The sequence below is a fragment of the Miscanthus floridulus genome, chromosome 10 (assembly GCF_019320115.1).
Source record: "Miscanthus floridulus cultivar M001 chromosome 10, ASM1932011v1, whole genome shotgun sequence".
Taxonomy (NCBI): domain Eukaryota; kingdom Viridiplantae; phylum Streptophyta; class Magnoliopsida; order Poales; family Poaceae; genus Miscanthus; species Miscanthus floridulus.
The window spans coordinates 5,004,396-5,029,479 of record NC_089589.1 but is presented as its reverse complement, the minus strand read 5'-3'; the positions used below and the strand labels follow the sequence as shown (position 1 = coordinate 5,029,479).

Genomic DNA, 25,084 nt, shown 5'->3' with positions numbered 1-25,084 from the left:
TCCAGTTGCCCTGCCCCGCACGATACGACACGTGGGCACATGAGTGAGGGGGAGGGCCCACCCCATGGTGACCACACGAGCACCACCGTTTCCAAGCATCTTCCTGCGGGATTCGAAGCGGAGCGGAGCCCCACACCACACCCCCTCACGCCTCCTCACGTCGTCGCCACCGCAGATCCGGCCAACGGCCCCTGACCCGACCGATCGATCCCCCTCCCCCTCGGCGCGGCGCAGGTGAGGCGATGATCCTCCCCTCCGGTCCTTCCCCTCCCCACCCCCCCTCCTGCTTCCCCACCTCTGCGCTGATCTGGTCCAATCCGCCTGCAGAGCCGAGTCGGACAGCACAACAGAGACCACGAGGCGTCGTCGCGGAGCAGCCGGAGCCATTTTCGCTGCTCCCCACCACCTCCCGGTAAGGGATCCCGCGGCCTTTTTGCTCCTCCTGTTCCGCGGCGTCTTCTGCTTTGGTAGTTTCTTCCCCAACCCCCTACGTGGGAGTGAGTGAGGTGTGAGAGAGCCCCGTCCGTTTCCGCCGTCCCCAGCGAGCGGCCTCACAGCACCTGCAGCACTAACCCAGCGTCTTCACGCTCTTCCGGGACCGGGGCCGGCAGGGTCCTCTGCTGCTGCCTCCAACCCCCTCGAGTAGTTTCTTAATTAATACGTAATATATTCTTTTCTTGTTTCCTCAAAAAAAAAAATTTTTCTTCCTCTGGCGGCGTTGGCATGCTGCTCTGCTGCCGCGCATCACACACAGTGCACCAGCAAGTGCCACGCCTCCGCGGCCTCACATGCCCCTCGTTTACCTATCAACCGCGCTATGCTCTGCCACTGGAGTCCCCATCCACCGCGTCCAGTTAAATTGCATGTTCCCTGGGAGAAATCCATGCCGGAGGCCACGTCTGTTCGTTTCATTTAAATGCCTCTTGTTTTACTTAGGTGGTGTTTGGATGCTTGGATATGGAGGGTGGGTTAGGGAAATGAGGGGGAGGATAGATTTTATCCCATGTTTGGATAATAGGAAAGGGAAATGAGGTCAGATAGGGATAGGGAAATACAGCTGCCATATCCCAGTGATCTAAACCCGATGGGAGGGGTGGGTTTCAAATGGGAAATGAAGCTACTGCGCTACCAGACATCTTCAATTCGATGGGTGGGAGGATGAAGAGCAGCCATACTTGGTGGAGGCGCTCCTCATCTCGTCGAACAGGAGCTACTGGTGTCGCCGCTCGGGCCGCCCAAGCCACAGCCGGCCGCTCGCATGTGCTGTGGCGCTGCTGTAGCACCCGCTCGCCTCAGATACGCCGCGTCACAGGAGCAGCAGCGGCTCGCCTCGGATGCGCCGCGCCGCCGGAGCAGCAGACGCTCGTCTCGGCCCTGCCGCAGCCGCACCGAGCCGCTGCCGCAAGCCCGCAGGCAGCCCGAGCCACTGCCTCCCACGCACTCGAGCTGCTTCCTCTCGTGCTCCGCTCACTTCGGTCTCGTGCGGCCGCCAGGCAGAAAGTAGAACTGCAGAAGCTAACGCCTGGGAGGAGCAAGTCGGAGGCCAGAAGATTGTAGATGGGCCAAGAGGGAGAAGATGTATAGTTATTTTATATTCTAATTTTAGTGGGCCCCACAATGTATCCCTAACCCAAACCATGAACAATCCAAACATTAAAAGGGCATACCCAGTGCCGGTGGCTCCCACATGAGTGGGGTCTGGGGAAGGGAAAAACCGAGGCAAGCCTTCCCCCCCGCAAAATCTACAGAGAGGCTGTTTCGAACCCGTGACCTGGTGACTCGGTGAGACAGCTCTCACCACTGCACCAGGCCTGCCCTTCATGAACAATCCAAACATTGGTTAAGGATATAAACCTTGTATCCCTAACCCATACCATGTCTTTCTTATCCCACTATATTTCTCTATCCCTATCCCAACCCCTATCCAAACGCCACCTTACTACTACTATACTATATCCGTCTATCCGCACGAACCCCGTTGCCTATCATCATCATCATCTCCTGGTCAACTTCGTTGCTTCTTCTATCTACTTATAATAAAGTAAAGCAAGCATGGATTTTTCTAACGCCGTCCTGTCATGTGCATCAGCGGCTGGCTGATTCTACACACCAGCCCACCTTCCTTGCACCTGGTCTCAGTCAAAGGTTCTTGCTTTGGCTAGTGGCCTAGCGCCAAGTCTTAAGCCATCGCTGCTCATATTCTGAGCAGATTGAACCCACCCATATTAAACATTTCTTAATTTTTGTGCACTAGTGGTTACAAGAACACCCTTTTACCAATCTGTTATGCTGCCTAGTGGCGTGGTACTGGTACCCCCCACGGTAGTAGTTCCCAATCATGGATCATCACCCATGTTGCACTCGCTCAATGTTTATCTACAGGTTCAAGTGCATCAGAGTTGTTACTTTTATAACATGCCAACACGCATAACCCTGTGGTTACTTTTTAGTATGCAGTAATTTTTGTCAAAAAGTTACTGTCAATGCTCCAGATATTATTCAGAGTTCAGACATGTCAATTTTAAAAAGAATTGCTACAAATGACGTACCGCTGTTGAAACTTGAAATGATTTCTGAGTCTGTTAAAAATTAGGTCTATTGATGCGACAAGTGCCTCTAGTCTCACTGCGATCCTCGCCATCAAAACCGTGGTACTTGTGTTGTTGTGACTCCCTGTCCATCATGATGCGCTGGGCAGCTTCATCGCTTCACCTAAAGCAAAGCAAGCTGCAGTTTTCTAGCTCATTTTGCTCTGTCCTGTTCGTCATGCGCAACACACCTTTATATTACTGAGCTTTGGAAGGTTCTTGCTTTGACATAGAGCTAACTCTGAATCTGTCTGCTCAGATGCTGAGCTCATTGATGACACCCTAATTTTGTTAAATTTTTGTAGTAGTTAGAATAATGCCTTTTTTCCTTTCCATTATGCTGCCTAGTGGTGTGGTACCCACGGTAATATTCCCCCATCGTGGATCATCACCCATGTTGCACTCACTCAATGTTGTTATGCACAAATTCAAGTCCATCAGAGTTTTTACTTTTATAAGTTATAGCATGCCTACACGCATAACCCTGTGATTACTTTTATGCAGTCAAATTTGTCAAGTTACTGTCTGATGCTCCAGATATAGTGGAAAACCATGGGAGAAGTTAGCGATGATAATTCCAACATGTCCTTTCTAAAAAGAATCGCTACAAGTGACGTACCACTACTGAAAGAGTATGGTGTCAATGGAGTTGTCATCGCCCTGCTTCTGGCTGTAGTTACTCCTGTCTTGCTTTCCATGATGTTTGGTAAGAAGACAAAGCAAAGGGCGGTGCGAGCTGATGTGGGTGGAGAGGAGGGATTTGCCATGCGGAACAGTAGGTTTTCATCCTTAGTTGAAGTCCCTTGGGAGGGCGCCACCACAATGGCAGCTCTGTTTGAGATGGCCAGCAAAAAGTACTCTCGACGGAGGTGTATTGGCATGAGGAAGCTAATTAAGAGGGAATTTGTGGAATCTTCTGATGGTAGGAAGTTTGAGAAACTGCACCTTGGTGAATATGAATGGGATACCTATGCTGAGGCATTTAACCGCGCATGTAATTTTGCTTCTGGGCTTATCAAGATGGGCCACGACCTAGATAGTCATGCTGCTATATTCTCTGATACAAGATCTGAGTGGATCATTGCTGCTCAGGTAATGATATCATGCATGCCATTGTATCAGGACATTTGTTTGAACTTGTGAAGCTCTCTGACTGTAGTATCATCTTTTTTTCTTTTCAGGGATGCTTCCGACAAAATTTAACTGTTGTAACAATATATGCATCTCTTGGTGAGGATGCATTGGTGCATTCATTAAACGAGGTACTGTGGATTTGGTGCACACAGCGTTTTTTTTTTTGTGTGGCATTTTCCCTTTGTCTCTATACAGTTGAGAACTAAGCAATTACGTTTGTCTATACTCTTCATTTAACTTGATACCTGTAGAAAAAACCTGTATGCCAGCTGTTTATAAGTTCTTGATGGCCGTATATGAAAGTGCTTAACCAGTATACATTATTTGGTGCCCAAGTGTTAGTATTGAAGGAATTCGATGAGCGGCAATTCATTTGTTCACACATCTTAAATACTCTTCTGTCGAATTTCAGACACAGGTTTCAACCCTGATATGTGATTCGTGTTGGAGGTACAGAGTGTTTTTACTCAGCCAGGGATGAACACACCCAGGCGACTGCTCTTTCATATATAGGATATAAGTAGCACATTGATTACATTGATGGCTCATTAGAGCATTAACTAAACAGCTAACTGCCTGGGTACTTGCACAATCACTTGTGCTGCCCAAGGCCTTAATAGCAGAGACATAAATAAGCACAGATAACTAAGTAATAACTGGGAGCAGGACTTAACTTCTACAGTTCTCCCCCTAAGACCTGCTTCCCCCCATCCTTGATCTTCATGATCCCAATCTTGCTTCTCATGTCTTCAAACTTGGCCTTGCCTAAGGCCTTAGTCAGAATGTCTGCCAGTTGATCATTTGTGGCGACGAACTCAGTCTTGATGCTGCCTTCTTCAACACAATCTCTGATGAAGTGTTGTTTGATTCTGATATGCTTGCTTCTGTCATGAAAGACAGGATTCTTTGCAAGTGCTATTGCTGATTTGTTATCCACTCGCAGCTCTACTACTTCCACTTTCTTTCCCAACAATTCAGCAAGTAACCTGGACAGCCACAGAGCTTGTGTTGCAGCAGTAGTCATGGCAACATACTCTGCTTCACAGCTAGATAAGGCAACCACTCTTTGTTTAATGGACTGCCAACTGACCAGATTGTTGCCTAGGAAGAATAGACAACCTGTAGTGCTCTTGCTTGAGTCAATATCTCCAGCCAAGTCTGAGTCACAGTAGCCAATGAATCTGGCTTCACTGGATGCCTTGGTGAAGTGCAGGCCATACTCCAGACTGCCTGCCACATACCGAAGGATACGCTTCACTGCCTGCTGATGCTCTATGGTGGGCCTCTCCAGAAATCTACTCACAAACCCGACTGCAAATGCCAAGTCAGGTCGAGTATGAACCAAATATCGCAGGCTTCCAACCAGCTGCCTGTACTGTGTTGGATCAACTTCCTTGGCTGTACTCTTCTTGCTCAATCTTAGCCTTTCCTCCATAGGAGTGGCTGCTGGGTTGCAGTCCACCATACCACCCAATTCCAGTATCCTTTTGGCATAGTGAGTCTGTCTAAGGGTGATGCCATCGGTGCTCTGCTGTACTTCAATGCCCAGATAGAAGCTTAAGAGCCCGAGGTCACTCATCTCAAATGTTGCTTTCATTTCAGCCTTGAAGCTTTCAACATCCTGCTCTTTGGCCCCTGTGATGATCAAATCATCCACATACACACCGACAAGCAACAGAGAGTTTCCAGAACCTCGCCTATAGATTGCAGCTTCATGGTTGCTTTGTCTGAAACCTTTCTTCTTCAATGTTGAATCAAGCTTTGCATTCCATGCTCTTGGTGCTTGCCGTAGGCCATACAGAGCTTTGCGCAAGCGATACACCTTGTCTTCTTGTCCAGCAACAACAAAGCCAGGCGGCTGATGCACATATACCTCCTCGTTGAGGTCTCCATTCAGAAATGCGGACTTGACGTCCATCTGATGAACAGACCAACCCTCCTGTGCCGCCAGAGCCAACAAGACTCGAACGGATTCCATGCGTGCGACAGGGGCGAAAGCATCATCATAATCCACGCCTTCTTGCTGGACAAAGCCACGAGCGACAAGTCTGGCTTTGTGTTTGATAACACTACCGTGTTCGTCCTTCTTCAATTTGAACACCCACTTCAGGGTGATTGGACGGTGACCAGCAGGAGGTTTCACAAGCTCCCAGGTCTTGTTTCTCTCTACTGATCGCAGCTCTTCTTTCATTGCTGCACACCACGCTGGATCTCTCTTGGCTTCAGTATGCGAAGTTGGTTCGCCAGAGTGCGTTAGATGCAGCTCTGCGAACAGGCGAGTTGCAGGTGGCGGTGTGGGCTGCTGGCCAATGATGTTGCTGACAGTTCTGTAGCGAAGTGGTTCATCCTCGTGATAAGCATCCAGTCGATCATCATCTTCCTCCAGAGGCGTGGTATGCTCAATCTGAGGACTTTGTGGCGGTGGTGACACTTCCAGTGCCGCTGGAGCAGAATTAGCTTGAGGATGAGTTGATGCGGAGCCCTCTGCTCCTTCAACTCCAATTGGGCTGTTTGGTGCGGGTGTTCTTGGTGAATCCGGGAGCAGAGGCGACGACGGCGGCGCTGGTTCGCTCACCTCCTCTGACCAGACATACTCAACTGTGAATTCACTGCTGTTCACAGCTGATGGCCCAGATTCCGGCGAGGACCAATCCCAGCCATGTTCTTCATCAAATACAACATCACGGCTGATCCTGACACGCCCGCTCACAGGCTCAAACACCCTATATGCCTTAGCTCCTTCTGCATAACCAATAAACACGCCGGCCTCGCCGCGGTCATCAAGTTTGCGCAGCTGACTGAGCTTCCTTGTGTATGCCACACACCCAAACACTTTCATGTGTCCCAGAGTTGGTGAACGTCCATGCCAGGCCTCATATGGGGTGATCCCCTTCAACGCACGTGTCGGCGATCGGTTCAGTATGTGGACTGCTGTCATCACAGCCTCCCCCCAAAACCGAGCTGGCAGGCCCCTCTGCTTAAGCAGTGCCCTTGCCATGGCCACTACTGACTGATTGCGCCGTTCAACTACCCCATTCTGCTGAGGTGAGTGGGGAGCGCTGAAGTGCCTCTTAATTCCTTGTTCTGCGCAGTAGGTAGCGAAATTAGCAACTGTGAATTCTCCTCCATTATCGGTGCGAAGCACCCTGATTTTCTGACCACTCTCCGCCTCTGCGCTCAGTTTGATGCGCTTGATGGCTTCTGCTGCTGCATCCTTGCTTGGTATGAGCGCTGCCCACATGAAACGGCTAGCGTCATCAACGAGCAGCAGGAAATATCGATTCCCTCCAGGTGTTGCAGGTGTCACTGGTCCGCAAAGATCGCCATGCACCAGCTCAAGGGGCTGTTTGGCACGGTACTGTGTTGCAGCTGGGAACGGGCGCCTTCTCATTTTGGTGGTGACACAGGTGTCACACACCTGCTCCACATGGTCAATAACCGGGACACCGCGCGCCATTTCCTCCTTCCCAAGTCTGCGGAGTGCATCAAAATTCAAATGCCCCATCCTCTCATGCCACTGCCACGCTACATCTCCTCTGCATGCTGCAAGACAAAGTGGCTGGGCTGCATGAAGTTGGAGTGTGTACAATCTGTTAGCCCCTCTCTTCACCTTGGCAATCAAACGGCCAGTGTGTTCCCAGATACGTAACACGTCGTGATATATCTCCACCTTGGAACCATTCTCGTCAAGCTGACCCAAACTGATAATGGAATTCTTCAGGGCTGGTATATAGTACACACCCTGCAGCACCCTATGCTCACCAGTTCTTCCTTCGAAAGCAATCGAACCGATGCCTTTGATGTCAACCTTGGACGCATCTCCAAATCGGACCGTGCCTCGCACGTCCGTGTTCAAGTCAGAAAAGAGCTCACGCCGTCCAGTCATATGGTGTGTAGCTCCTGAATCAAGGTACCACACATCTGCCTTTTCTTCATCGCCATTGGCACCAAGGAAGGCGCGGGCTTTTGGTTCTTCCAGATTCACCTCTTGAGCAGCATAGGTGTATGCCGGCGCGCACTTATCAAGATCAACGAGCCCATGCGCCAGAAACAGAGCCCCATCATCCTCGCATTCTGCATACTGCACACGGCCATTGTGGCCGCCGTCACCGCCGCCTGCGCCCCCTCGGCCACCAGCGTGCTGGCCTTGATTGCCACCGCGACCGCCACCACGACGGCCTCTGCCCCGTCCGCTGCCACGGTCACCGCCACCATCACGGTCACCATCTCTGTCTCGGCGTGGATGAGGGCAGTCTCTTGCCCAGTGGCCCTCCTGGCCACAATTGTGGCAGGTATCGCCACAGCGTCCACCATCGCGGCCGCCGCCACGGCCCTTTCCTCTCCAGCCGCCGCGACCGCGGCCACCACCGCCGCCTTGGCCGCCGCCGCGCTGATTCTTTGAACTAGAGCCAGCAGAATCATCCCCGCTCCCCTTCTTCTCCTTCTTCCAGCGTGCGCGCCATTGCTCCTCAGTATACATGAGCTTGCCGCCGACGGTGATTGGCTCGGTAGGCGCTTGCTCTTCACGGTCATCAACAGCCTTGAGCCTCCCAGTGGCTTCCTCAAGCGTGAGCATGTCAAAGTCCAGAAACTGCTCAATAGCAACCACAATCTGCGCATACTTCGACGGTACTGTACGCAGATACTTCTCCACCACACGCCTCTCATCGATGTCCTGATCACCATGAAGGACAAGCTGTCGATGCAGAGTTGAGAGGCGGAAGGCAAAATCTTCGACGCTCTCTCCTGGCTTGACACTGATGTTCTCCCAGTCGCGGCGGATGCGTTGCAGCGTCGCGCGGCGGACCCTGTCCACGCCGATGCGCGCAGCAGCTATGGCGTCCCACGCCTCCTTCGCCGTCCGCTTGTCGATGAGCGGAATCCCCATCTCCTTGGGAACCGCTGCGACAATCGCCTCCATAGCCCGCCGGTCGTCGCGGAACGAAACCCGCTCTCCTTCAACTGCGTCCCACAGATCGCGGGCCTGCATTCGCAGTTTCATCTCTTGGCTCCATTCGTGGTAGTTCGTTTTGGACAGCATTGGCCAGTTCGTGCCGCTGCCCGAGTCCCTGTATACGACCCTGTCGTACACAGGCGACTCCCGACGTCCGCCACCGCGGCCACGCCTGCGGAATTGCGGAGATGGAGACCTCCGGCGCGGGCTCTTGACCTCCTCCTCTTCTTCTTCATACTCCAGCTCCTCTTCTTCCTTCTCTGCTGCAATCTCCTCCCTCAGCACCCGCGCGGTCCTTGCCGCCTCCTCTGCAGCCGCCGCCGCCTGCCGCGCCGCCTGGACCGCCTGCGCAGCTGCCTCCTCTGCAGCTTTCAAGCGCGCGGCCCGGCCAGAGGAGTCCTCCGCATCGCTGACGCCCTTGGCAGCCTTCCTTCGGCGCTCAGAAGATGTCGAGGCCATGGATGAGAAAGCAGGGAAGGGGCTCGAGTAGAAGATGAGAGAGAGGTGTCTAACCTAGGCTCTGGTACCAATTGTTGGAGGTACAGAGTGTTTTTACTCAGCCAGGGATGAACACACCCAGGCGACTGCTCTTTCATATATAGGATATAAGTAGCACATTGATTACATTGATGGCTCATTAGAGCATTAACTAAACAGCTAACTGCCTGGGTACTTGCACAATCACTTGTGCTGCCCAAGGCCTTAATAGCAGAGACATAAATAAGCACAGATAACTAAGTAATAACTGGGAGCAGGACTTAACTTCTACAATTCGAAGCAACTTAAGAAGATACCTGCAATCAGCTCTAAATTGCAGAGTCTTAAGCATATTATCTATATTGAGGATGAACCTGTTGAGGCTGAGACACTGAATCAAGTGAAGCATCTGACAACATTGTCTTTCACTGAAGTAGAGGAACTAGGCAAGACATCTCATGTTGATGCAAGGTTACCTTCAAGCTCTGATACTGCAGTTATCATGTATACAAGCGGAAGTACTGGCCTTCCCAAGGTATACTGTTGATCAAGGCTTTTGCAATTTCTTATGCATTCATAATCTTGTAATTTGCATGAACATAAAAAAAAAGATAAAAGGCGACTGGTTCTCAAATAAAAAAATCAAAACCCACAGTTGGTCCCAATATTTGCTTGGATATATATGAGTTTCCTTGCTTGATACAGAATCTACAGTGGCAGGACCAATTGGGCCATTAAGAGTGATGTGGGACAAATGAGCCACATCTTAATGTTCATTGCAGCATTTTTTTTGTCTAATGCATAGATAATAACTGACACTGCAAAATTTATAGTGGATAAAGCTTTCACTTGACATTGCTTCTAAAATATGCATAGATATCAAACTCTGGTGCAAGTGCACTAAAATGCGTAAGATCTAAAAGAGTAGTTTTCTGGAGTTAATCATGCCACGTTGACTAGTTAGTTATGTTGTAGCATGTTAGGGGTTTAGTTTCTTCCTATGATTTTTATTGCTGAAATCATTGATTTACCAGGTGTTTTTCTCTCCTGTAATTTATTTATTCATTTTGATGTAGGGTGTAATGATCACACATGGCAACATTGTGGCCACAACTGCAGCAGTCATGACAATAGTCCCAAACCTTGGCATGAATGATGTTTATCTGGCTTACCTTCCATTGGCTCATGTCTTTGAGCTAGCAGCAGAGGTGATATATATTATAATTCATATACATGCAGTTTTACAAGAGTTGCGCTATCTTTAATGATATGCTGTTGTTGTCAATCCAGACTGTCATGTTAGCTTCTGGTACTGCTATTGGATATGGTTCAGCATTGACTATGACTGATACATCAAACAAGATTAAGAAGGGGACAAAAGGAGATGTTTCTGTACTGAATCCTACTCTTATGATTTCAGTTCCTGCAATTTTGGATCGTATCAGAGATGCTGTGTTTAAGAAAGTGAGTTTATTTTCTGAATTTTGTATTTCCACCAAATGTCATTGATTGGCATTGTTACCGTTACAATATTCTATGTATATGGTAATTATAATCTAGTGTAGAGTGCTTTGTGTTGTATAGTCATCCCCTTGTGCTCAGCTCTTTGTGATACAACTATGCTGAATTGGTAAAAGCGTCACATAACTTGAGCAAGCTTTAGATTTTGAGTACCTCTTGTGGCATATCTTGTGACACCTTTAATTTTGTGGCTAGAACATGAGGTCACTGTTAAGAGAGTTCCTTTGTTTCATGTGGTAGGGTTTCCAGGCCAGTTATACAAGGTCACATACCATACAGACCATCATGCTTCTTTGAATTAGATTTGCACAATGATTTTCAATAACACATAATTAACTGCCTTCAATGACATTAATCACATGGGATCATGAGTAAGCAATCAACTATTTTTCATTGTAAAAACTAACGTTTCTATTTCTCTTTCCAGGTTGGTGAGAAGGGTGGCCTGACAAAAAAGCTGTTTGATTTTGCATATAAGCGAAATCTTGCAACAATTGAGGGGAGTTGGTTTGGATCTTGGGCACCGGAGAGGATGATATGGGATAACATTATTTATAAACCAATACGGGCAATGCTTGGAGGACGTGTAAGATTTGTTCTTTGTGGTGGTGCACCTCTATCAAGTGACACACAAAGATTTATGAATATATGTCTAGGGTAATGTCTTCTGCCCGGCTTATCTCAAATTACAATGTATTGTCTCAGCTGATCGAATGAATGGTATAATGTGATTTTTAGTTATGGAAGAGTATATCGTTGATATTCTATATGCCGCTAGGCTCAGAATTTTTAACTAGTTGCTATACAGGAAACTCTTAAGCATAGTTACTGAGTGATCTTGGTTCGTAGCAGCTGTAAATTTATTCCTATGCATTTGACTAAGGATTATTAGACTGAATTTGAAGGGCAGGCCTGGTGCAGTGGTGAGAGCTGTCTCACTGAGTCACCAGGTCGCTGGTTCGAAGTAGCCTCTCCGCAGATTTTGTGGGGAGAAGGCTTGCCTCGGTTTTTCCCTTCCCCAGACCCCCCTCATGTGGGAGCCTCCGGCACTGGGTCTGCCCCCCTTTATTGTTAGACTGAATTTACAATCATAGTTTGCTTATAAAAGCCGTTGACCAGTGTTCTCATTGAATGTACACAAATTACCAATTTCATGTGACATGCACATATTGGGTCCAGGTCCATGTTATCTGATTCTTCTGTCATTATCAGTTGGCTTAGTTCATTCTTAAATATCTGAGTTATTATTCTGAATATCCTTGCCAATTGAAAGCTGATAAACTGAAGAATATTAATCAGTGAATTTATATCCAATTGCATATGTAACCCATGACTTTCCTGATAATATAAGGTGTTTCCTATGTTTCTTGTCCTTATATGCTACTTAATTGTTGCTGCAGTGTCCCAGTGGGTCAAGGCTATGGATTGACTGAAACTTGTGCTGGAGCAGCTTTCACTGAATGGGATGACACAAGTGTGGGTCGTGTTGGTCCACCGCTTCCTTGCTGCTATGTCAAGGTTTGTGTTTACAAATTTGATGTTTGCTGGATAGTAGTTGACAAATATACTTGATATTCATGTGGCGGATGTTAGCAGATGAAACCTGCATTAAAAACAATGAGTGATTGATTTGCGTATCTGGGAGTGTCATGCTTGGCACCTCTTTTCTGGATGCACTTGTTCAACCGCATAGCTTAGAGTTTTACTTTTTTCAATGGCATGCTTAAACTTTCCTGTTAAATACTTGCCCCCCAACCATTCATCTGATGTTGATTCCCTAATGTGTACACTGAACACGTCCATTTTCCCGAAAGACTTTCTGTTGTCTTACCAGCATGCCCAGGCCTTAGTTATCTGTAATTCCTTTTTTTTTGTCGAACCAATGTAGCTTGTTTCGTGGGAAGAAGGTGGTTATAGGATTTCTGATTCTCCGATGCCGAGAGGAGAGGTCGTGGTTGGTGGACACAGCATAACAAAAGGTTATTACAACAATGAAGCAAAGACGAATGAAGTATACAAGGTAAGACTCTACTAGAAGTCCAGAACATTATAGCCTTAAGTATTCACTTTTTTTCCATTTCATGTGGCCTACAGGTTGATGAGAGGGGCATACGCTGGTTCTACACTGGTGATATTGGTCAGTTCCATCCTGATGGGTGCCTTGAGATTATTGACAGGAAAAAAGATATAGTAAAGCTTCAGCACGGAGAATATGTGTCTCTTGGCAAGGTTTGTTTTTTTTTTTAAGTCCTACTGTGAATATTTTGTTGAAGAGTGATTTACTGTCTCTCTTTGCAGGTTGAATCGGCTCTGGCAACAAGCAATTATGTGGAGAACATCATGGTCTATGCTGATCCATTTCATAATTATTGTGTTGCCCTGGTTGTTCCAGCACACCAGGCCTTGGAGAAGTGGGCTCAAAATTCTGGGATAAACTATAAAGGCTTTGAAGAGCTTTGCCAAAATGATCAAGCAATTAAGGAGGTTCAGCAATCACTATCAAAGGTTAGACAACTCAACTGACGGTGTCTTACATACACGACTAAAAAATTATACTAGCATAGTTGCTGCGTCAAAGGAAGAATACCTCATTGGTTTACATAGGCACAATTTTGCATTTCAGATATTGCGGTGTGTTTTGGTTTGTCTTTCCTAGTACAAGCTACAATCTTGAAATCTTTTTACCATGGTGGGAGCATACTGTAACCACATGTTAGTGATGCTAGGTTTTTGTTTATGTTGCAATGGTGGATTAGAGTCCATTTTTATTTAGTTTTAGAAAGGTGTCATGTAAGGTGACATGATCGTACTGTGCAGGCTGCGAAAGTAGCAAGGCTTGAGAAATTCGAGGTTCCAGCAAAGATCATGCTGTTGCCTGAACCGTGGACGCCGGAGTCCGGGCTGGTGACGGCGGCGCTTAAACTGAAGAGGGAGCAGATAAAGACCAAATTCAAAGACGATTTGGACAAGCTCTATCACTGAAGAAGCGACAGACGGTTTGCACCTACGCGTCCAGCAGCTTGCGTTGCCAAGAGGCAAGAGCTGCCTGGATGAAACTTATTGACCTGCACGAGTGGTGTGCGTGCGTGTATCCTTGCCGATACACAGGAGCTTGTTCTGTGAGGAAAAATAAGCCCAGTGTTGGAACACGATCTTGATTTGTATAGCTTCACGTCGTGGGAATTTAGTTTTGTTCTAGCCATCAACATAGAGGATGCTCAATTTCACGTCCGTTTACGGCCGGTGTTCTTTTTCCCTTATGAGTCATGACGCTAAGTATATTGTAAATGATGTTTATTTCTGGACCTTTGTTGCTTGGTAATCTGTCTTCTGTATACAAAATAAATAGGCCCTGGACACATAACCAAAGTTTAACAGATGTAATGCTATGATTAGAGCTTCCGGATGCCGGGAGTCCCTCCGAACGCATCGCTAGGTGGTCTCACCTATTGTATGAAAACTTTGATACTTCCCCCCTCAAGTGGCTATTCACACTTATCTTCTTCTCTTCCATCTTATCTCTCTCCTTCATGTCTATGTAAAATCGCATCACCTCCCTAGCCTGTTCCCCAACCCCAGCGCTGATGGGATGTCTCGCCGCTGTGGGATGCTGCCGCCGCCCCTAGCCGATGGCGCCTCAGGTCGTTCTTGGCCGAGCCAAGGGCATTCATGAGCACGACCGGTGTTGGTGGTTCTCGCTCGCCATCGCTCGCCGCCGGCTTTCACCCCGACGGCCAGAATTGACAAGCCCGACCTCTCCCTCCGCTATGTTACAAATGTAAGTTTCAAGTGTTTCAGATGTTTAAGTGGTATGTTTCAAAATTTCATATGGATGTTGCAAAAGTAGATCGGGATGCTGCACATGTTACAAGTGTTTCAGATATATGTTGCAAGCGTTTGTTGAAAACGTTTTATCTGTTTTCAATCTTATGTTGTAGCAAGTGTTTTTATGTTGTAAGTTGCAAGTGTTTAATGTTGCATATGTTTCACACATATGTTGTAAATGTATGTTCTAAATGTTTTATCTGTTTTAGACGTATGTTACATTTAAGTGTTTCATGTTGTAAGTGTTGATGTTGTTCGGAGAGTCACGGGGGCGTGATGGGAGCACGGACAGGCGGGGTGCGCGTGCGGGGCGACGAACGGGGGCGGGCTGCTCGAAAGCCCCGTTGCTTCTTACGCGCGCGGCAGCCGTCCGATGCTAGCGTCCTGGAACGGACGTCCGGGCGCTAAGTCCATGTATATATGCAGACAATTTGTACATCTGCCCTATTTTCCCCAATCTCGATCAGATCTGATGTTGTGCAAGATAGGATAGGATCTTGACGTACACAAGTGGAACCAAACAAATTTGTCCTGTCACAGACTCACAGGGCGGAAGTAAGGAAAGAAGTCCAGAAGATGAGGCTTGGCCCAGATAAGAGTATCCAGCTCGACCAAGCCAACGTAAGGGCTCATTTGGGCCAATACGTACATGGGCCTGAAAGCATCACTCTGCCCTGAATTGATAATTATATTTTCTACAGGAAAAAAAATCAAATATTTACAAATAATTATTTAAAGTACATGAAAATTTAGGACAGCAGACTTGTATTAATAGATTTTTATTTAAAGTGCCTCTGAGGTGGTATCAATTGTTCTTTTTTCTTGAGTACACAAAACATTTATGCATCATTTATTAACGTGGAAGAGTTTACAATATCAACACAACGTGTTTGCCAAAGCAAGCGCTCCCGACCACTTTCTCTGGAGAAACATACTACCGGGTTAAGCGATCTAGGAAGAGACAACGACACTGACAACGACACCAACACTATGGTTTAGGTTTTATTAGGCCATGTTTGGATCCACATAACTAACAACTAGTTGACTAGTTTTTAGTCGCTAAGTATCTAAACATGCGGACTAATTATTAATTTATTAGTCATGGACTAGTTGTTAGTTCACTAGTTTACTTATACAAGCTAATAGGACTAGTTGTTAGTTCTAATCTATCCAAATAGACCCTTATTACTCGCTAAACAGGCAACCTAGATTGACCACGCCAGCATGCACCCACCCGTTGCTTGGTTTCATGCTTGCATTGATCGTCCGAAGGGGTTTTTCGACTTGGCATTCGGCGTTCCCAAAGCATATTGCATTCCGTTCCTTCCAAATCTCTCTTGAGACCAAAATAACAACACATTGTAAGAGGAATAATTAGTGGTCAAAATATATTTTGTATGACTTTTTGCTAATGATGAAATACGTACGTTTATCCCACAACACTTTACTTATTGCTTAAATAACAAAGCTCATTTTGTTTGGTACGAGCGTGAACAAGGTCTTTTGATTCGGTACATATATATACGCATGACATGAATGCATGTTTCATGCGCTCCTGCTTTCTTATTAGTAGCACTGCCGAATAAATATAAGCTGATGATACTCTATATCGTCATCTATTGATTTTGTATCAGACGGCCGAGATTAGCTCAGGACCGATCCAGCATCCATTGACCGCAAATAATGATCCTTGCATTGCATTGGCCGCCGTACGTACCATGCCATGCATGGACCATCAGATTCAAATATGATGAGCGAATTTGATTCATGGTGGTCTTGTGGTCCAAGATGAGCGATGGCGTGACGCAGTGACATGTGGCTGCCCCTGCCCTTGCCTGAGCGATGGAGGTGAGTCCGTTGCCACCTGAGCGGGGCGTGAGGGAACGACACACATCGTCGGTAGTAGGGTGGTCGTTGCGCTGGGCAAACATATATTTAAGGTTAAATATTTGTCCTAAATTATAAGGTATTCTGAGTTTTGCTTAACCTATTCCATACGTGTATGCCTTTTAAACCACATTCATGCTTGCCTTTTAAATATCATCTCATGCACAATGACTTCTATAATATGTAGCTGAAGCTGCTCATGGAGCCAAATAAAAAAAACCTTGTCCACGAGTGAAGCATGGTTGCACCAAATGGGGCCTTAAGTTAGACAACCAAACTCCAATTAACTAGAAGCATACTTTGCGCGTTGCTGCGGAAATTACGGATTAGTGGATTGCAACGACGGAGCCAACGGTGGGGCTGGGGCTCTAGCCCCCCTACCGATCCTGGGCACGTGGAGCCCCCTAAGCCTTCCCTTAAAATTTTATGCATATATGTATTAGGTAGGAGGGACTAAGGTTAAGAGAAGATAAAAAAGCCTCTATTCTTTTGTTCAGCCTCTCCTAAATTTTTTTCTGGCTTCGTCCCTGTACTTGATTGTGTGGTATGATGACGTGGACAACAAAATATTTATGTGTCTTGCTGACGTGGACATTACAATTGCATGTGCTAGTGGATTTTAACTGTATGTGATAGTGCATTGTCTAGTTGGATAGCTTGTATGCTGAGATAAATAGCTAGTGGGTTTTTGCTTTACAAGAATATAAGATAAGATGAGAGACAAGTTAATGTTTTGCTAGACTTCTTAACTGGTCCTAAAATTGCTCGTTGTATTTTAGACATGCTCCCTTCGACCTCTTTTATGTGTGTCATTCTCGCGCATATCGATGAGTCTAACGTACTCAACCCACATATATACAAGATATTATTATTATTTATGGTGCGTAATAAATATCATTAGATTAACTATATTTTTTTTTGTAGTACACTTATTTTCACTTATTTAGAGATACAAATGTCACTGATGTTTTTTCTATAAATGTAGTGAAACTTAGCACGAAAATCTAGACAACACTTAAAAGGGGATAGAGGGAGTAGTGAGCAAGTAGTTAGTTAGTATTTTTTCTCTAATACGCAAAAGATTTTTGTGTATCATTGTATTAAGTAGAAGAGTTTAAATATACAGACAATGCATTTCTATCGAGCACCGAAGGAGGTCGACCTAAACCAACCGTAGTTGGACCATCCTAGTAAAAGACCTCTAGTTTCGATATTACATAAATGAAAAATAACCAAAACCAACGCAGCGGTGCGACCTAGGAGATGGCCTTGCGCCTTCGCGGCTACATAGACGGGCCCTTGCCACCGTCCGAAAAGAGCGCATCCAATGCTTCGACGTTGAACGCGGTTAGGTTGCCGTCGAAGATCTTGTCAAAGGCCTCCAGCTCTAATGCTGATGGTCCTTTGGTGTGGCCCATACGCTGTATGATCAGCATCTCACCTCGCTTTGAAGCAGGTACTCGAGAGAGGCTTTTTGCTGCGCCTGCCAGTTAGTTAATATAATTCATAAAAAATAGTAGTTAGTTAGTATATAAAAAAAGGTGTGTAGTAGTATTAGTAACCCACCAAACAGTAAAGTCAAAGGGAGAAGTAACCTACAGCGAGTGGCAGCATGGATGCTAGATGCATGGCTTGGTGGTCTTGTGGTCCAAGATGAGCGTGCAGGCAGGCAGCAGCAGCTACGGCTGTACTAATCATGGAGCACTGAGCAGGTAGCTGCACGTCGTCGATCCCTGCAGCAGCGGGCGTCAGGCGAGATGAATGGTGAGAGACTGAGATCACAGATCAGAGCACCTGCTGCAGCGCATTTCCGTATTGCCGTGCACGAAGCAGCCGTTGCGGCCGTCGCAGGGGACAACGTGACGACAGGAGCTCAGGATCCGATCGGAGCGAGCGCGCGGGACCCACTCAGGCAGCTGGTTTCAGGCTCTCCTTCGATTCGAGTTGACCAAGGTAGGGGAGTAGCAATAGCAACCACAAGCACGCACGTCCTCCCTCCCCCGCCGTCGTCACCAACCAACCACGACCACGCATCGCCGTCGTCGCCGTCCCGGCCGGCGGTTTCCAAACCACCACTATCTCTGCTCGCGGTTGCGTCTCCATCTCTCTCCATTTGACAGTGGCAGGCTGGCAGCCACGCGCACGCACGCACGCACGACGGCACGAGGCACGCCAACCGACCGACCGCCAGAAAGCAACAAATCTTGGGTCAAATCATCTTTTCTTGGAGCCTCAGCCCTCAGCGTCTGCGTCCGTTTGATTTGATTTGATTTTGGACGCTTCCAAGCCCCAAAACGGCTGCCTCGGTTTCCGTGTACGATTGCCCATTGCTACACATATTTGTCTCACTACTTACTTGTACTATTAACTTATTATCACGATCAACGACATCAAAGCATGTTGTTCAGCTCTTGGCCTCTTCCTCCTGTCTGCATCTGATACTGTTTTGGAGGTTTCTGCCTGCACTACTCGCTAGCTGTTCCATTCCAGCCTTCATTCAAACAAGCTGTTTCAAATAAAGCTTTTCATTTCCAGCTACTTCATTCCCAGCTTACCTTACCTTAGCTCCCGGTGGTGGTTCCTAGAGCAACCAACAACCATTGTCCCCTCTTTTGGATATCCATGGAGGAGTTTATTTCTTAACACAGCACGATGCAACACTTGTTGACAGCCTGCTTCCTAGGCTTATATATATAGCTAGGCAGGTTAGTTTATTCGGTTCCTGGCAACTTTCATTGCTTCCTTGGTGCAGTGTGGAGACAGCTCGTCAAACCCCAATTTCTCTGAAGCCTCTTTTGCTCCCCTTCCTCCAGCTATTCATCCCTTCTCATGCCTCCCACCAGCTAGCTGCTCCCAATCATGTAAGATCTCCAGACTCTCTGCCTTCCCTTCCCTGTTCTAAAGTTCCATTGTTCATGATTCGTCTTTTTTTCTTTTGTTTCGTCGCTGATCGATTGATTGTATCGAAAACAAAATGGTGTGCGTTCTCCGCAAGGGCCATTTGGATCTACCAAGGAATTAGGATATAGCCTATTATTCGAATATTCCTGTGGTTGTGCAAACATACGCGAACCGCCGTCCTACTGTCTCTTGTCCACTGGTTTGAGGAGCTTTTTCTGTGGGTTGTTTCATTTTCACCAGCATGTTAAAAAAGAAATGTTTCTCAAGATTCAGAATTTCTAAATGACATGTTGATGGCACCAGCAGCAGCAGTTGTGCCTGTATCCATATAGCTGTTTTAAACCTGTCTGCTTAGTCAACTGCTTCTGTTCCATTGGACCGGATCACCACCACAAATTTGGATGACATGTCCAACAAGTAGATTTTTCCTTTGAGGATGGACCATACATGCTTCGTCATCGTGCATGCCACATTTTTGGTAAAAGAAGTTTTTGAAACAGTCATGACGTATTTTGTGGCAATTTGCTTTTTTTCCTTTTGTAGAGATGTTTTTTAGTTCAACTAGTTCTTTTGCTGTCAGCTTCTCGGTTGAATTTTTCCACTCTGTTCATTCTATTCTGTGAGGTATCTTTTTTTTTCTCGCACGTAATTCTGTGAGGTATCTTGCAGAAGACAAACACTGTTCTGTTTGGTGATCTGCTGAGATTCTTATGTCCAGTTAGGTTCATATTACTGTTTGAAGTAATGTTTCCAAATGAGCTGCTGGTGCCTTTTCACTTTCTCGTTGAGCCTTTGAATTTCTTTTCGCTCCAGTCTTTGTCCAGAAGAACAAGTCTTTGAAATCCTTGTGGCTACCTTCCATTTCCTATTTTCATCACCAGACTCTTCTGTTTGGTTTCGTGTAATGCTAAAACTTCTGCCCACCTAACCTGACTTGTTCTGAAAACCTTCTGCAGGCGTTGTCTTTGTTTTATGAGCTGTTCGTTTCAAGCTGAGTTCAGGCATGGACAAGAGTACCAGCAGAAGGAAGAAGAAGGTAGCATCTTTTTGAGAGTTTTCCTTCTCTTTTTTTGAGAGTTTTCCTTATCTTTTTTTTGTCTCTCCATTCCAGTTTCTCTTTCCAAAACTTCATGGAACAAAAGGTGGGAATGCCTCACCAAGACATAGCACCACAGAGTACTGCATCGACTCCACAGGTTTTTACCAAATCCTTTCTAACAGCGAAGCAACCATTTTTTTCTCCTCTCGAGTAATCCATGAGGATAAGAAAAATTCTATTGCCTACATCCCAAATATTATGTATCGAAAGTACTGTAGTGTATAAATTGCTGATATGATTTCAGTCAAATTCAGACAATACTGTTGGTTTTTTCAGTTGATTTGAAAGAGTCCCCAGAACGGTCGACAGTGGCTTCCCCGTCAGCATCATCCTCATCCTTCTTCAAAAGTCTTTCAGGTACGTATTTATCCCATTCTGCTCCATTAATTCTACTCCTCTACTTTCAGTCATTGATTAGCTTTTATCTTTCCATGTGTTATCTTAAACTCTTTTGACCCTGAAGTCTAAGCAAGGTTTCCCTTTCCATTTTCTAACTTCATCTTGTTCCAAATAGAAAGTAGAAGTCTAAAATTCGGCGGTTTGGGTTCTCCTGCAACAGCCAGTACTACTCATATGGAAGCTTTCAGGTGAGCATAGTCGTCAGTCAAGTCATAAGTTTCCAATGGCTCTACTTTTCTATACATGATTCAGATCTCTTTATTTCATTAGCTCAAATTGAGATATTTTACTCTGGCTTGCGTTGCTCTTATCATAGGGTATTTGCAGCCACATGGAACGTCGCCGGAAAGACCCCGGACAGGGGTCTCAATCTGAATGTCTTCCTGCCTTCTGATGACTACTCAGACATTTATGTGCTAGGGTATGCTCATATTTAAGCATCACAAAACTGCATTATTGTTATTGTCTTATCCGATTGAGATTTCTGTGTCTTCTGCACAATCACAATGCATATCTTCAGGCATCACATCTTCAGACATCACAGTCTCTAACACGTATGCTATCTTTTCGGCTTAAATCGTTGTCATTTTCATGTCTCTAGAACCACGAGAGATTTCAGCACATTTAACGTTGTGCTCTTGATCTTCCTATCGTTCAATCTGCAAACCAATCACGATTTTTCCTTGTGGTTATCCTGCATTTCTTATTCCACTGAGTCTAGCACTGGCAGCTGTCTACTCATTAAACTAATAATTCCATCAGACTGGAAAATCAGTTATCGTAGTAACACGATCGGCAGATTAATGTAACAAGCAAAATTACAATTTTAGTTTCATGGAGTATTGTAATTTTAATCCATAGACTAAGTTAATCAACCACATTTAGTTTACTTGGAAGTTTAATTTGAAGCAGTTTTAACTTGGTAGGATCTTTTTCCCGCCATAATTGGAACCAATACGATGCAGGTTCCAAGAAGTGGTGCCCCTGAACGCCGGCAACGTCCTGGTGATCGAGGACAACGAGCCGGCGTCGAGATGGCTGGCGCTCATCAACCAGGCGCTGAACCGGCCATCGCCGCCCTCCGACGCCTCCGCCGTCTTGGAAGCTTCATCCAGCGGCTACTCGTTCAGCCGGTCCCTGGACACGGCCGCGGCGGTGGCGCCGTCCCCGGCGGCGTCGGCTCTGCAGACGCCAAGCTCCAGCCCACTGGACCCTTCCCGGTTCCACAAGTCCTCCAACAGGGAGATCCGGCGCGCCGGCATCACCCTCGGGCGGCGGCTCAAGGAGTGCACCTGCCCATCGTCGGACCACCTCCACCGGCCGCCGCGGAGGAGGCCGCCGCATTGCAGGGCGCCCTGCCTGATGGGCTGCGGCGGCAGCAGGAGCGCGAGAGCCGCCGCCGTGGAGGGCGACTCGACGACGTCGGACGACGACGAGGAGGTCCGGGCCAGCAGCTTCGTGGCGTCCGACGTGATGACCAAGAGCCCCGCCGCCGCCGGGGCGGCTGCGGGGGCCGCGGTGGCGGGGCAGCGCGAGAGCTACTGCCTGGTGGCGTGCAAGCAGATGGTGGGGCTGTTCGCGACGGTGTGGGTGAGGTGCGGGCTGGTGCCCCACGTCGGCCATGTCCGCTTCTCCTGCGTCGGCCGCGGCATCATGGGCTACCTCGGCAACAAGGTCGGTCAGCTGTCTGCCTGAACTCTGAACCGCCATGACATTGCCATTTGCACGCCGCCGCCGCCACCGCCGTCGTCAAGATCAAGTGATGCCATTTTGCTTGTGCAACTGCAGGGGTGCATCTCGGTGAGCATGTCGCTGCACCAGACGAGCCTGTGCTTCGTGTGCAGCCACCTGGCGTCGGGGGAGAAGGAAGGCGACGAGCTGAGGCGGAACTCCGACGTGGTGGAGATCCTCAAGAACACGCAGTTCCGCCGCCTCTGCAAGCGCTCCGGCCGCCGGATCCCCGAGCGAATCCTCGACCACGAGTAAGTAGCTACCCTGCTCATCCACTTGGATCGATCGATGATCGATCGGATAAGTAAGCTGACTGACGACGGGCGCAGTCGTGTGATCTGGCTAGGCGATCTCAACTACCGGATTGCTCTGAGCTACACGGAGGCTAAGAAGCTCGTCCAGGCCAACGACTGGGGCGCTCTCTTCGAGAAGGATCAGGTAACCAGCCAACCCAAGCTCATTCGACCTGTCAGAGCTCTGCATGCAGGCATGTGTGTCAGTCACGGAGCATTCTGAAATCTGAACAACTGAGCAGCTCAAGACTGAAAGGGAGAGCGGGGTCTTCCGAGGGTGGAACGAGGGCAAGATCTTCTTCGCCCCCACTTACAAGTACTCGTGGAACTCCGACACCTACGCCGGCGAGGACGTGGCGTCCAAGAAGAAGAGGAGGACGCCGGCATGGTGAGTGAGCCTTCGCCTTCCGTTCCGACTTCCGACAACAGAAAATGTTCATGTGTGTTTTTTCAGAAAATGTTCAGTGTGCATGCCTGATGGTGACCAAACCCAAAAAAAATTCTGCCTGCAGGTGCGACCGGATCCTCTGGCACGGGGAAGGGATAGTGCAGCTATGCTACATCCGCGGCGAGTCCAAGTTCTCCGACCACCGCCCCGTCTGTAGCGTGTTCATCGTCGAGGCCGCGGTCCCCGACAACAACAACAGGCTTGTCAAGTTCGCGTCAGGCCCCAACATGAAAGTTGGCGCGGAGGAGCTCCTGCTCGCCTCCATGTAGCAGACATGTAGCAAGTGCATGGAATGCTTGTTCCAGGTACTTGAAACATTGTGTGCACTGCCGAAGTGCTGAGATCAGGAGATGTGCATGCAGGGGAGGCAACTGGAAGGAAGCATGTCCTGAAGAGCTTGGTAATGACTTGGTGGGTGTTGAGTGTTGACCATAGTGTACTGCAAACCAGTCTAGAGACTCAATGAGGCTAACTGAAAATTATCCATTGTTCATTGTTATTTCAAGAATCAAGATTGTTCCCTTACACACAGGGCCAGAAACCAAAGGGTTCCCAAGAACATAAGTACATGAGTACAGGATTGATGCCATATCTTGATTCTATGGGCTGTGATTCATTTGGTTTAATTTGTGTCAAGGTTGAGGAAACTAGTAGCACAGTCATAATAACTTAACTGATGTTTCTCCATTTCAAAAGAAAAAATGCAGTCATATGCATCATTGTACTCTGTCCATACATGACTGCCAGCATGTAAATCTATAGAAGCTTGAAAGGCTTTCATTTGGTACCAGATCATTGAGCTCTTCAGTGTTCACCAATTGCTGCTACTGTAATGCTCAAATACTACATATCGGTTGGTTTGTTATATTCCACGTTGCGAAACTCATGCTGACTCAAGAAACACATCAATTGTAATTCCATTTAACATAAAACTGGCAATTTCATTTCACAAGGTCGACATAGTCCATAAATAGTTGCATAAACAGCTATATATGGAGTATGATATTGTACTTCCTCTGACATATTCAAATCGCTTAATTGTTGATATCGATGCACAATTTTAAGACCGACGTTTCCTTCGAGCGTGGTCGATCTTCATTCCTTTTTCTCGGCATTCAGTACTGCAGAAAGCGCTTTCTCCCCTGCAGCATCAAGTAATCAAACAGAAGGAAGGAGCAAAATCTCCAACTCCAAGGCTGAGGAAAAATAGAAGTACCCCTCCGTTGTCAAACTTCTCTAGCTTTAACCAAGTTTATAGAGAAAAAATACACAAATATTTACAACATCACACTAGTTTTGTTAGATACACCATGAAATATGTCCTGATGATACTTTTATTTGATATTGTAGATGTTAATATATTTTCTACAAACTTGGTCAAAGTTAGACAAGTTTGACTTACGACAAACCTAAAACGACTTACAATTTGAAATGGATTGATACCTAAGTGGAGTAGCATTTCTTACGGAGACTGGTAGTAGTAGAAGATTGAACAATATATAAAACGAATAGAATTCTTTCTTATGAAAAGTAACCTGAATAAACCTCCTTGCATGAATAGAACATGTCAAAAATTAAGAATCAACACATGTTCTGATCAAAAGTAACTTGATTAAACCTCATTGCATGAATAGACATCACAAAATCTAAGAACCAACATGTAGCAATCACAGATCAAAAGCTAACTTGATTAAAGGTACAAAACTGAGCATAACAACCAGAAATCAGGGAAAAAAACTATAACTTTATCGATAAATATCTAGCTAGGTACCAAGGCAAAGCCAAGAAACATACTTGTAAATGTAGATGTCAACCTCTGGGCCAAGT

At 46.8% G+C, this 25,084-nt stretch overlaps 2 protein-coding genes across 4 annotated transcripts; both read left to right on the top strand.

The window, feature by feature from the left end:
- The first annotated feature begins 93 nt into the window (after positions 1-93).
- Positions 94-14,520, top strand: LOC136486125 (long chain acyl-CoA synthetase 8-like). 2 transcript variants are annotated; one of them, XM_066482910.1, is made up of 13 exons: positions 94-234; positions 328-412; positions 3,093-3,680; positions 3,770-3,850; positions 9,494-9,688; positions 10,230-10,361; positions 10,444-10,617; positions 11,102-11,331; positions 12,075-12,192; positions 12,563-12,694; positions 12,769-12,903; positions 12,973-13,179; positions 13,492-14,520. In XM_066482910.1, exons 3-13 carry the CDS (start codon positions 3,141-3,143, stop codon positions 13,654-13,656), a joined length of 2,109 nt encoding a protein of 702 aa, XP_066339007.1. In that variant the 5' UTR covers positions 94-234; positions 328-412; positions 3,093-3,140; the 3' UTR covers positions 13,657-14,520. The 2 variants fall into 2 exon arrangements, with proteins under 2 accessions (XP_066339007.1, XP_066339008.1); XM_066482911.1 differs by lacking the exon at positions 328-412 and having other exon boundaries at positions 126-234.
- A 4,397-nt stretch (positions 14,521-18,917) lies between these two features.
- Positions 18,918-25,057, top strand: LOC136486122 (type I inositol polyphosphate 5-phosphatase 10-like). Of its 2 annotated transcripts, XM_066482907.1 has the most exons (12): positions 18,918-19,247; positions 20,244-20,323; positions 20,399-20,483; positions 20,663-20,743; positions 20,901-20,973; positions 21,102-21,206; positions 21,751-22,459; positions 22,574-22,767; positions 22,846-22,954; positions 23,052-23,197; positions 23,322-23,533; positions 24,377-25,057. In XM_066482907.1, exons 2-11 carry the CDS (start codon positions 20,291-20,293, stop codon positions 23,524-23,526), a joined length of 1,740 nt encoding a protein of 579 aa, XP_066339004.1. In that variant the 5' UTR covers positions 18,918-19,247; positions 20,244-20,290; the 3' UTR covers positions 23,527-23,533; positions 24,377-25,057. The 2 variants fall into 2 exon arrangements, with proteins under 2 accessions (XP_066339004.1, XP_066339005.1); XM_066482908.1 differs by lacking the exons at positions 18,918-19,247; positions 24,377-25,057 and having other exon boundaries at positions 20,282-20,483; positions 20,905-20,973; positions 23,322-24,024.
- The last annotated feature ends 27 nt before the right edge of the window (positions 25,058-25,084 follow it).